Here is a 13292-nt window from a genome sequence, read left to right on the forward strand (position 1 = left end):
AAGTGGTAACCTTACAAGGGAAAAAAAAAAAAAAAACTCTCATTTTTCATTATAACATGGGGGAAAAACACTAACCTCTCCAGAAGCATTAATAAATAAGGCTGAATATTCAAAGTGGTTCCAGAAGCAAATCGCATCTCTTTGTGCTCTATCATAAGTGTATGTTTTATTTTGGGTACCTACTTCCCACAGCAGGGTTATGCAAAAAATTATTCGCAACAGTTCCTTGTGATGAATGATGACAGAACTCTACACAGAGATTAAAAGAAACTGAAAGAAACCAAAAGGCATTAGCTAGAAATACTTTCTCTTCATGTTCTGTATGTCTCGAGAAAGGGAGCTTGGCAGAAGGGCTCTATGATGTTGTACCACAGCTCATTCTCAGACGTACACAAATGCCCTCAGTTTCTTGACCCTCCACCTGTCTTCCCACAGGAAAGAAGTCATTGGCCCAGGAACCCCCAAGAATATAACTGGTGGTAGAGAGGACCAGAGAGCCCGTGTGGAAGAACGGCTGCCTTTCCAGTTATCTTCCTTCAAACATTAACATTAAATTCAAACTTAAGATTAAAAAGGGAAGCAAAACGCATGAAGAGCAATTGTCGGGAACTATAGCAATATATTTGCACAGGTTTAAGGAGCAGCCTAATGGAATAGTCAATACTGTTAAATTCTTTAACCCAAACAGCTCAAAGAATATATTTCATTATTAAAACTACATTTATGAAAATGGACGTTCAATAGCAGCAGGCACTTCTGTGTTTCAGAGCCAAAACAAAGCACCAGGAAAGTACAACACATGGTATTTCTAAAGTAGATGTTTTAATGAATTGACACACAAGAGGTTTTCACTTTGTAGGCCAACAGTTAAATGCATTAAAGAGAAGCGAGGCATTTTTAAGTCCAAAATTAAGGACTCCTAGATGCAGGAGAGAATTCACAAGGCAGACTAGTCATTTTCCACTTTAGTACTGAAGAAAATGTTTTGGGAAAGATTTCTATTTAGGAACAATATATATTTCTATTGTACCGGAAGGGCCTAAATGAACTGTTCCTATTTAAAACAGTCACAGAATAAACGTATTTCACTGTAACATGTAGTTCTATAACCGGGCACAGCATCTATTACCTTCCCATCAGTTCATGCCCAATGTACTCCATGAAGCTTTTTTTTTTTTTAAAAAAAAAGCTATTTAAGAGAGAGCTTTAAACTCCATTTTACTATAGCTTTTTAAAAGGAAAAAAAAGAACAGTTTGTGCCAGTTGAAAGTTCTAGTCAATTAAAAATACCTTAGAAAACTTTGGGCCTGCTCTATTTTACTGTAATAGGAAAAGAAGCTAACTAGCAACCAGTCGAAGAATCTGGTTCCGTAAGTACGTGCACAGTTGGTTCATCAAGTCTCTGTTCTGCCCTTCAACCCAGTGCATTTCTACTAATACATCATCTCCTTCTTTCTTCACATTCATCAAACACTTAAAGAGGAAGCATCTACTAGTTTCTTTGGGACTTTGTCCTTTTTCAGTTGTGGGATTGCTAGCTTCCTCTGAAGGGTCAGGTTCCTCCTTCACATTACCGGAACCTTCAGTAAGTGACCCTTCTGCCTGATTTGCCTCTGTGTCCTCCTCCTGCTCTGCATGCTCGCTGGGCTCTTCTTTGGCAGTGGATTCTTCCATTAGCTCTTCACCTGTGGTCAAATGGACCTCCTCATCAGGCCCCGCGAATCCCATTTCAGAGTCCTCAGTCTTGGGGTTTTCACAGTCCAGGTTGCTGCTCGTGTTTTTCTGGTTGTTCTTCTCCTCTTCCATTGCTTGCAGAACATCTTCAGAAGCTCGTGGAAGTTCTCGTAACTGCCTTATTCTCTCTCGTCTCTTTCGCCTCAGATGAATCCAGGAGTTTTCGATTGCAGTCAGAAACAGGCTAACTTCATGTTTTCCACAAGGAAAACGCTTATGTTGAACCTATTGCAGAAAAGAGCAGAATTTCATACTTTCCATTCACTGCATGGTTTATGTGGGAGTACAGTAACATATAATACTTAATACCGTACCTTCAGATCATCGAGAATCTTCTCCACCCAGGCTCTAACCACAGTAATGGCTTCTCCAGCATCCCAGCCAATAGCCGTGGCTTTGGCGGACAACTCTTGGACTGTAGAAGCCAGGACCATGAAAGTAATTGGTTTTCGGGGTTTTTCTAGTTTTCGCCTTTTAGAAGGAGGTGACTAGAAGAAGCAACAAAAATAGAGTATCACCAAAAAGTTAAAATGCTATGCTATATTACTTCACAATATTACTGTTACTGCATGTACCTTTATACTCAGAATACATATAGATTAAGCGTATAAAAAAAAAGCCAGTAAATATCTCCTGACACAATCTATGTTTCACTTCACCCTGAAGAGTTACGTTAAGGAGGAGCACACAAGAGCATGCATTTTGCACTATCCTGATGACAGAGGAGGACTTCAGCTTCAGGAATTAGGCAGAAGCTCGTTCAGTACCTTCAAACTAGTAGTGCTCTTTAAATTAAGAAAGTGCCTTTGGGACTTGGAAATCAAGTTCTAAAATCCAAATTCTGACCCAACTTCACTGAAGTTTAACTTGCATCTTCTACAGAGTTGGTTATTGCACATATCTATATTACAATGTGCACCTGGATTACAATGCATGTATATCTGGATCCAAAAAAAGCAACTGGCTAACCTAAATCAAAATGAACAAGCTCCACCATGTAGGTAAACGCAAAGGAGGAACACATGTTCACATCTATTTAGTAAAATAATTTATATCATAAATTAAAACCAAACTCTCAGAGAGTAGCTTAAACTTTAAAACTGGTCTAAAAATTAGGGATTTACTCGTATATAAAAAATATGTTAGTTGGTAGAGGTACACGAGAAATTATCCTGCAACTCGTAAGAGGTCTCTGCAGGCTTGTTTTTTCATTCTTAATCACAGATCACACATGATTCACAAGCAACAACTGCTAATGGAATTAGATCCAAGGAAGAAATTCCAGGCAGCCCAGCCCATCCAACATTCCATACTGAATGAGAACAGCCCGTTTCATAGCAGTTTTTATTACAGCCATTAGACACTTCCTCAAATATGAGGCATAGACAATCAGAAGCAAACTGAAATGAAGCTACTCACAGGCACTTGTACATCTTCATGGAAACTCCACGCCAGGGCCCACCTCATGGTACGCCCTTGACAGAATTCAGTATGGGTAACTTTAGGCACCTACATAAAGCAGCAAAACAGTTTTGTTTTGTATTAATAAATAACGTTCTACTTCCCATATTTCCTCCTGACAGGAACAGCAATTCTTCCTAGCGTGGCGCACAAGGGAGAGCGCCAGCTGAAGCTGGTCAGTGCCAGGCCTGGTACTGGAGACCAGGATTGCTCATCTCCACCCCACCACATCTAAGCCCTCTGGGAACTCCATGTTCAGCAACGCTCTAGCTTGCCTTTTTCCGGCAGTGACCCAACACCACCTACTGAACACATCTAGATTCCAAGTTGCAAAAAGTCCTCCTTTCCTCCTTATTCACATAATGTGCCCTGTTCCACATTTCAATGCTAAGCCCACTGCTTTAGCATAGAAACAGAACAAAGACCACCTGGAAACCACACCACTCACCCGTCACCAAAGGTTTGGGCTCATCACTTAGTCCCCCTAACAAACTTTTATACACCGCTAATAACCTTCATTAACAAAACCAGGGATAAAAAAAGACACCTCGAAAGCACTTAAAAGCAAAGAGTGTTTTGAGTCACTCTCACAATAGCACAAATAAATTCCCTGGAGGTCTTCAAGCATTATGGAATATCCTGCCACAGCCCCAGCTAAGTCAAACTATTCTAGTCAGCCATTCTTATCCTTAATCTCGGTGGAACTTAACAGTGCAGGTCGATGAAGAATATGCAGATAAACCCAAATGTCAAGCAGCCAATCACCAGTTTTGGAGAAAATCTAGAGTACTTCAATACTTCTCTGCATTACGGTATTTTCCAAACCTCTGCTTTAGGGAAAGGTATGAGATATTTTAATGGAGCATTTTATTTTTCTTCTGCTAAAGAAGATACTTATTTTCATAATAGGTGTCAGTGTTCCTCTGAACAGCTATAATCAACACACCTAAGAGGCTAGGTGGCATTGCCAAACAAGGTATCAGCGATTTCATGAAGAGATTTCATGCTTTTTAGCTACCTCCATTTTACAGATTAGAAAGTGAAAGTAAAAGGAACTTGGCTAATATCACCCCAAAAGCCTGTAACAGCTGGAAAACAGATTCAGCCCACCTTCTCCTCCCAAGCCTTTTAAACGTAAGGCACATAGTCACCCACAGGAGTAACGAAGTACACTTCCACTCCAAAACTCTTCTCTTGGTGTATTTCCTCCCTTGCTCCATGCAACATTTCCAGTTTATCTCACCCTTCTTTGCTGTTCCCTCAACCTGTATTTCCATAAAACGGTGTTAAGAGGCTTCCTCTTGCCACCTTTCTGCCCCTGCAAGTGTCATGCTTTCCAGACCAAACTGGCTTTCATAGTGTCAGCCTTCCACGCATCTTTAGTCAGGCCATCATCTCTAAATCAGCTCCGTAATGCCACCCGAGGAACACATGCAAAGAAGGTCTCTCTGAAACACCTACTTCCAGTTCTGACACATTTGCAGAGGAAAAAATGTGGAGTTGACAGAGTTCACTATCACAAATGATGGAAAATAACCTTCGATCATTTCTGATGCTACTCAACTCTCAGACATCACTATATATCCCCTCCATTCTCTCCTTTCACCATTTCCCCAACACAATCTCACTTTCTCTCAATAGCTCCCCAATCCTTAGGTTTTTCTCCAAGCAGAGAAAATGTGCAACTTACTGTTAACTGCCTCATACATTTCAATTATGTCTCCCTAAATAAAGATAACTGATATAAGCAGCTTGCAGTAACATGCTCTCAAACATTTCTGCATCTTTGCCAAAATTCAAGTCTGAGCCTACACTGCTTTTAAATACTTTGGATGCCCTTAAATAATTCAGATCTAAAGTTAGTATTATCTGCTGTTTTCACACATGCATGCACTGAAGCATTTCTGTACAGAAATAGTGATATATAATAAATATGTATCTATCAGCCTACAAATTTCAAGCATTCTAGTTAATTCCACAGTATCATCAGCCCCACAGCTTAAACCCCAGGTTTGCTCAGAAAATAAGACAAAAAATATGATACTTTCAAGAAATATCTTCAAAATTGAAAGAAAAAAATGTTTCTACGCCACCTTTGGGTTCCTAGTTCTACTTTCCCAATAAATAGAGAAAATGTCTAGACAACTTGAACCAAGAGTGGATTTTAGAACACTTGCACTGATTACCTACCTCCATCATAGCATAGCAGACCCTTGGTAACAATGAACATAACCCCAACTCTAATACAAGAGCTTCTGAACCAGAACAAAATGAAATTGCTTGCTGACTTCAACAAGAACAAAACAGAAATGTTCATTTTTTTTCTCCAAAATGTCCACAACAGTTTGTCATAAGGCGGGCATAAGAGTGCAAGAACCCTGAAAAAGTCAGGTACTTCAAATTTTGTGTCCAGCTCAGCATCTGTTCTTGTCATCAAGTTTAGAGATTTTTCCTATGGGCTGCAGTTCAGATTTCAGAGAATTAATTTCACCATCCATTCTCCTCCCTTCCACTATGTATACTATGTATATTTGTTGACAGATGTGTCTCAACATTCAAAAGGCAGTTCAAATGAGAAAAAGCTGAGCTGCAAAATCTAGGTCAGAGCGAGGCAGTAAATGAAGAATGAGGAGGAGACAGCATGGGCTCAGACAGCAAGCCGGGAAGAAGTTAAAGGCCCTAATAACAAGTTCTACAACACACAAGAGACAAAACATAGGAGATCTATTTCCTTAAGTGAAGTTCAACCTCTCTGGTGTCCTAGCCTTCCCCCCCCCCCCCCCCCCCCCCAAACATTATCAGTTTCTACTGCTAGTTAATTAGAAGAATAATAGCTCATCTTTTAAAAAGAAATTTCATTTTTTAATCAACCAACTGGTTAGCTTTCACGTTAGCTAGGAGGAAAGCAAGCTAGAAAATATTTACAAAGGACTCACTAGGCTATTTCAAAACAGAAGTCGCCGTATTTTCTAAAAAAGGATAAAGACATGATTCTGAGTATCGCAATGAGAAAAACATCTAGAGATGATATGGCATTGCTCATACATCAGCTTTGGACTGTCAATAATTAAATCAGCTGCTTAGAGGTCTTGCCTAGCAAGGAATCGTTTCTTCTTGTAAATAATAACGCAGATAGCACATGTGTTCTGGATTAAAGGATATACTGCATTAAGAGAATAAAGGCTATGCAGAAGCACATATAAACTTACCCCCTGGATCCGAAGCTCCTCTTTCAATGGTGCTAAACTGCATTTCTTCCCCAGCATGCAACTGTACCACCTGCAGGCAATATATTAACAAAACATCTTACAAACACAGATCATTTGAAAACAGCAACTTCCAGAAAGAACTACTTGGATTAGAAATCTTCAAAAGAGTTATCTGTAAGTAAAATGTATTCAAGAATTAAAATTAAGAGTCCCCATATTGTAGGCAGTTACCTCAACACTTACCATGAACCTTCACTGAAGACACACAAGTTAAACTGATCACATTTATCACAGCCTAGAGTAAACTAAAAAGATCACTGGATATCAAGGAACAATCATTTAATACGACTTCCTGCATAATACAATATACAGAGTTTGCATAACTATGCAGCAATACTTACATTAAATCCCCAAATTTCTGAGAAAACATACACCTTTCCCCAAATTACTATAACTCCTGGCTGAAAGGAAAAGGGGAAGGGAAGGAAACATGCATGACCAATGCTTGCTGGCCAAAGGAAGTTTCAACCTACTATCCTAGTTCATCGCTTTAGTCCCTTAGTAGAGTTGTCGGACCTCATCACTAACTAAACAGGAAATCAACACACTATATTAAACTATTCTTCCTGTAATAGAGTCTCCAAATCACTTTACTCAAAAACATAAACCAAATCACTCCTGCCTATGCAGAGAGCTTAATTTTTCCTAAATATGACACATTTAGTACTCAGGCATATTCTATACTTTGTGCTATCTGTTCTTCAAATCAAGAGACATCCTTTGCCTTCCCTGCAGACCGGTGCTGCCAGGAGAAGCAGTACAGGAGCACAATTTCCTCAATTTCACATCACCTTTTCAAGACAGACTTCTTGCCTGAAAGAGTATCAGGCTGCTCACCATTACGCTTGCCACTTGGGTTCCTTCCAAGGTCTTCAAACAGCAATTTATGAATAGCACATTTCTCCTGAATCTACACACACCAAATGGGACCGATAACAGAGTAACCACTTAAAAATCACCAGTCTTCAACAAACACTTGTTAGTTTAGCTGTGAACTACAGGGGTCAAGCGCACTGGCTCTAAGACCTTTGCCTTTAAATACCTGTAAATGAAAATGGGCTGCAGTTTGCTTGATACTCAAGAATGATGATTTTTCCATAAACTGAGAATAAATGTGTAACATTACACAAAGTGAATGGGTATTGCTGGACCACAGCTATGTTCATCACTAAAAATATTATTGTCATATGATTGCAGGCAAAACAGCAGAAAAAAGTTCATTTAAGTCTAACAAATCACTTACCGTAATCTCTTTTTAAGCTGTAGACTATCATGGATAATTCTTTTGACAAATTCTAGTTCTCCCCCCTCAGCCATGATTTCTGTGATTCCTCCTGTGTTTACAGAGCTGGGAGGAGGGCGACGTGGATTCCGAGAATTTACTCCCTGGACATGAAAGAGTGTTCAAGACAAACATTTCATTAAATGTTGAGCTTCTTTACACACTACTTCCTGCCTTAATCCTCAGGGTGTAGCAAATGTCAAAATCTCCAAGTTTCTTCCACCCATCACAAACCCAGACAATGGACAAATATGCCTTAAAATAGGTGTAAGAGTGACACTGCTATCCACTTCGTTGTGCCCAACTTCATACTTGAATGAAAGGCAGGCATTCTGCGAGACAAACTTTTCCCCTTGTGGTAACAAATATGATCCATGTCTAAGTCTCCCTGAGTTAGTCATACAAATGAATATCCGAACAAATTTCCTACAACCTCAAACACAAGACACACATCAATGTCATGCTAGCATGCAATATGTGGTTCCACTACATTTAAGGCATACTGATAAATAAGCTCATCAACATGAGGCAGTATAAAAGAATTAAGTATTTGACTGCATTTACTAGGTACTACAGAACAGTTTGGACCTGCATGCTACTGCCTAAATCGCTAAGGAAACAAAACATCGTAGAGGCATGGCTCCAGAAACTCATTCCTCTCACCAAAATCAATTGACATTTGATTTGAGATTGTGAATAGCCACCTACTTTCCAAATCAACTCTCTAAGACAGAAAGAACTTTTGAAAAGTGAAAATAAAATTAAAAAGAAAATCTACAGGTAACCCTCCACTTCGAAAAGGAAAACAATTTTTCAAGAATGTATGGGAAACAAACTTCAATGTTATTTCATAATGATTTGGGATTTTCCACTGAACTTTTCACCAGTGAAAAGGCTAAGCTACTGATGCATTCCTACTCACTAAACACCGGAATAAGTGCACATGGCATTCAGTTCGTCAGGTTACCTTTGCTTCCAACTGGTTGGCAAAAAAGGGAGGGTTGCACATACAAAAGTCATAAACAATCTCTGATTCTTCCTTCAGTGCATCCATCAGAAGAGTCTTCTGTGGTACCTTAACCACTAGCAGAAAATACAGAAGTTTAGTCAGTAAGGAGCTTTATAATTTAGCAATCGTGCAAGAGTTATTTCAGTGTTTTAAGACAACATATTCTACAAAAATTCTATTTTCTAACCAATATATTTTAAATAAACTATAATAAATATCAACATAAATATATTGCAAACCATTACTTTAGATTAAGAATTAACCTACGAATAGTTTTTTGTGTATGTGTATATACACATATATGTATATGCATATACTCACACTATATATTTTATATATACACACAGAGTAGCAAAATTAAAAGAGTCAGTTTAAAACAATACTAACTGCTCCAGCTATCATGAAGCAAGTACAAAATAAGAAAAGCAATACAACCATCAATTAATTATCACACAGGCTAGTCAAGAGATAAAAATCATCTCTCTAAATATAAATACTCTTTAGATAGAGAATTCTGGAGGTATCATATCACAAAATTGTGGTCTTTGGACTTCAGAGTGCAAAACTAAGACTGAGGAAGGCTTTATACAGTTTACAAGAAACACATGGAAAGAGGAAAGACAAGAGTTCCTTTCCCCACAAACGTTCTGCTTACTAGGGCTCAAAAATTATTAATTAGGTACCAGCCTCAAGAATTAATGGCTAATGTTCTATAGTTTTCCATCATCTTTCCCAAAGGGCTATTTAATTTCCTTGGAAACCAGAATTTGTTCTTAGAGTTGTCAAACATATTTCTACAAACCATGGAGACCCTAGTCCAAGAAATGGGAAATTAAATAGGAAAGAAGGTACATTCCATACTTATGGAAAACGCAGTTAGTTCAAAGATCTAAAGAGACTAAACCAAGCAGGACTTCTTGTAGACTTAATCAGTGCTGCAACGTACAGATAAGCACCAAGGACCAATATATTTAGAAGGAAACAGAAGATTATTCACACTCCTTCTCCCCCACCGTTTATTACTACAGTTTATTATGATGCTAAAACACAAGGATTTTAGTGTAGCAAGCAATGCCCAGTGTGTTCAGGTTATATTATCCAACAAGAATGATAACTAGAATACCCACAAACTTTAAAGCTGAAGCACCAAAAGTTACAGCTATGTCATTTCCACATCCATGTCTTCCACGGCTGCAGGGACCATCTGTGGTAGGTCCTTGCCCGTGACTCTGCCCAATTGCAACTGCTCAACTTCAGCTCATCATCTTAGGCATTGCAGCTTCACCAGAGACATTTTCATTTGCCACAGGTCTTCCCAGTAAAGTCAGTCCCCACACCAGTAAGAAATAGGTGATGGCAGCAGTAACGGGTAACAGACACAGTCTGCAACACTGTCACTGTTCCCCACATCAAGCTTTCGATCTTGAAGACTGATGCAGAGGACAGACCAAGAGAAGACATTTTAGTTGAAGGGATATTGCCAAAACCCAGAAGAACTGAAGTCTGTATTTCAGGGCTGAGTGAACGCACATGCTTTATACACATCAGTAGCTCCTAAGAAATTTTCCAAGATAGTTGCTAAATGCCAGACTTGCTCTATCAAAAGCATTCTTAAGACTTAATACAGAAACAAAGACTAAATATTTCAACAGGTACATGGTCGTATCACGTAAATCATCCAGGAGTAGCAATTCATACCTCTTGGTAGCAGAAAGAGCACGAACTCCAAGAACCACATCAGCAACAGACAGAGAGTATGAGGTGGAAAAAAAATGTTCAAGATAAAGCTGAATTTTCATATTCTTATACGGATGATTCTTTAATCACACATTCCACCCCAGACAAGCTGTCTTTCTGGCTTAAGCTGGCTTAAGCATGTGTGGGCCTTACTGAACATGCTGCTTCAGTAAAATCAAAGCAGCATGTCTGTGGCAGGAACACCAATTCTGACTTGCCACTGCACAAGGCAAAAGTGTCACAGCATCCCCAGGCTACTAAATATGACATCAAACCTTTTATAAGATCCGACAAATTATTCTGTTCCACATTCTTCTTGGCATAGTTGAAACACATATCATCTACTTCTGTTGCAAGGAAGTACCAGCCATTCAAAGTTGCTCCAAGTAATGGGTATATGCAAGATGCCCCTGTCCCTGCAGGAAAATAAACAAACAAACAAAAGTCATAGAAAAAGGAAAAAAGAGTCCCTGCTGTTATACAGAATAGTGGCATTAATTATGTACTGTTTACAAAAAGCAAGAAAACACCAATTACAAACCAATTATACTTTTTTTTTTTTTTTAAGTATAAATTATTTCCAGGCAGGATGAAAATGCTCTATCTAGTAAATGATCGATTCTTTGTTAAGTTGCCTCTTCTGTACAACAGTGATTAATTTATATAGTGAAGGCAAAATATACTCTGATTTTTCTAAACAAAAAAGCTGACTATTGAACAATACATTAACTGTATTTTTGTACTGCAGACAATTTTACTTAGATACATACAACTATCATTAAAAAAAAAAGAAAATATCTGTAACATCAAACTTTGTTCTCTAATTCATGGAACAGTGAAGAATCAGGGGTGCCAACTAGGCCATTTAAAGAGAGAGTCTGACAGATGCAAACTTAGTCACAAGAAGAAACATATACTTGCATAAAGTGACACCATTTTACAGTTACATCACCTCTAGGTGATCCAATTACAACTACCAATCAGACTTGGAATTCATGAATACAGATACAAGGAAAAGGAAAAAATAACTCTAATTATCTAATGGTAAGCTAAGAGACTTATCAAGATCCTTCATAAAAATCATGTACTTTCTTCTGCATTATGGCAGACCAGCCTTACTGTACTTATTAAAATACAAGATAAAAAAAAAAAGGTTGTAACTCTGTATGCTTTTGCATACTTAACTCGTGCACTGCTATTATGTTGCTCTTGGATGACTTAGTGATTTCCCAGAGTTTGGATTTTCAAACCTCACAGCCAACTCCAACTTCAGATCCCCCAACAGTTGGGGGACTTACAGGATCTGTTTCCTGTACTTAACCACCCATGGTGATCAAATTCATAGAAATTGTTTTCGAAGAAGCTTTCTAAGAGCAGAACTGTAAAAGCTCTCTAACAAGTTGCAGGGCTATCAAAGGAAAGCAGATGTGTCCCCAGTCGCGGCTGATATGTGTGTCACCTCTGGTGAAGTTCAAGCTAAAAATGTTAGTCAGTAAATTGCAGAAACTGAAAAGCTGTATTAACAGTTAAACAAAAAAAGTAACCAAGCTTACTGAACCGAAGCTTTGAGGAAGTCAGTAACTAGAGACAAGTGACACTTCAAGTAAAACTCAAGAAGTTACTAAAAAAAAACCACTCCAACATCCCTTAGTTTCATCAAAAATTTACTTTAGCACAAAGCAATCTCTGAGCTGTAAGGGGAAACGTTCTTGGCAAAAATTTCAAATGTGTGTTAAATTCAAATATGCCTTGCCAGGTACCTTTTGCATAACTGACACAGAACCAAAAAAGCACAGAGCCCCAATGCTATTTTACTATCACTCTGTGGAACAGTTACCTCCTTCTTCTGCAAGGATCTCCTTGCTGGATTTCTAACAAAGATCAAGCGATACAAATCAGAGCACACCTTCTAAATTCGCTCCTCTGTTAAAAAAGACTAAACTTGTGCTATATTCTTAGGCTTGCCCAAAAGGAAAAAAAAAAAAAAAATCCCAAGAAAGACCCTCTGAACTTCCAGCAGGTTGCCAGCTTTGCCATCTCACCATGACTTTATACTACACGTACGATTTGCACAAGAAGCTTCCTTAGCTACTTTCAGGGACACCAAATAATGAAGAGCTCTGTTAACACCCTCTTCCAAGTACCTATGTCGATTCCTCGCCTGAGCACTTGCTTGTCTGCCCCCTGATGACCGATGAGATCTTCCACCCAGTGGATGTAGTTGAGGCGCAAGGGGACGGTGGGAATGAGCCTCTCCAAGGGGATGTCGATCGTCAGCCCAAAATCCTCCTTCAGCAGGGTGCACGTCAGGGCCCGCACCGCCTCGGGGTCCTTGAAGTTGAGGCTACAAAGGCCAAAGGAGCGAATGAGACCCTCGCCGGAGCGTCCCCTCAGCGCGGGCAGCGGGGGCCGTTGAGCCGCCCTCCCTCCAACGGCCGCGCGAGCCGTTAAACCGCCCCCGTCCCGCGGCCCTACCTCACCCTGCCCGTCAGGGTGGCCTGCACATGCGGCAGGAAGTCGGGGTACTTGGAGGCTAGGTAGGCGAAGTCGGGCGGCTTGTCCTTGTAGCGGTTGCGCGCGTGCATGGACTTGTTGAGGGCCATGGCGGCGGGAACGGCGGCGGGAACAGCGGCGGGAACAACGGCGGGAGGCGGCGCGGCGCGCGGGCCGCAGCGGCCGGGAGGGCGGTGGTTCTGCCGCCATGCTAACTGTTTTAAACGTTAAATGTTAAACCCGTTTTTCTCATTTAAACCTCATTTACTATGTGATCTGTACAGGATAGGTTTGAGTAACATAAATA

General features: G+C 39.7%; 1 protein-coding gene across 1 annotated transcript; it reads right to left on the minus strand.

The window, feature by feature from the left end:
* Positions 1 to 807: 807 nt before the first annotated feature.
* On the minus strand, positions 808 to 13105 carry METTL16 (methyltransferase like 16). The gene is made up of 9 exons (XM_026050323.1): positions 12968 to 13105; positions 12637 to 12836; positions 10768 to 10908; positions 8714 to 8829; positions 7708 to 7850; positions 6405 to 6474; positions 3154 to 3243; positions 2049 to 2222; positions 808 to 1959 (listed from the first exon to the last, which is right to left on the minus strand). The coding sequence occupies exons 1-9, from the start codon at positions 13093 to 13095 to the stop codon at positions 1339 to 1341; spliced, it is 1683 nt and encodes a 560-aa protein (XP_025906108.1). The 5' UTR covers positions 13096 to 13105; the 3' UTR covers positions 808 to 1338.
* Between the last annotated feature and the right edge of the window lie 187 nt (positions 13106 to 13292).

This window comes from Nothoprocta perdicaria, unplaced genomic scaffold, assembly GCF_003342845.1.
Source record: "Nothoprocta perdicaria isolate Ctin4 unplaced genomic scaffold, notPer1 scaffold_68, whole genome shotgun sequence".
NCBI lineage: Eukaryota > Metazoa > Chordata > Aves > Tinamiformes > Tinamidae > Nothoprocta > Nothoprocta perdicaria.

What these genes read in the sequence shown, in the direction of transcription:
- METTL16 (XM_026050323.1), bottom strand. Translation starts at nt 13,095, where the DNA reads ATGGCCCTCAACAAGTCCATGCACGCGCGCAACCGCTACAAGGACAAG. An exon ending in CCAACCAGTTGGAAGCAAAG is followed by an intron (nt 7,851 to 8,713) that starts GTAACCTGACGA and finishes TTTCATGTCCAG; the next exon opens with GGAGTAAATTCTCGGAATCC. An exon ending in CAGCTTAAAAAGAGATTACG is followed by an intron (nt 6,475 to 7,707) that starts GTAAGTGATTTG and finishes TATTGCCTGCAG; the next exon opens with GTGGTACAGTTGCATGCTGG.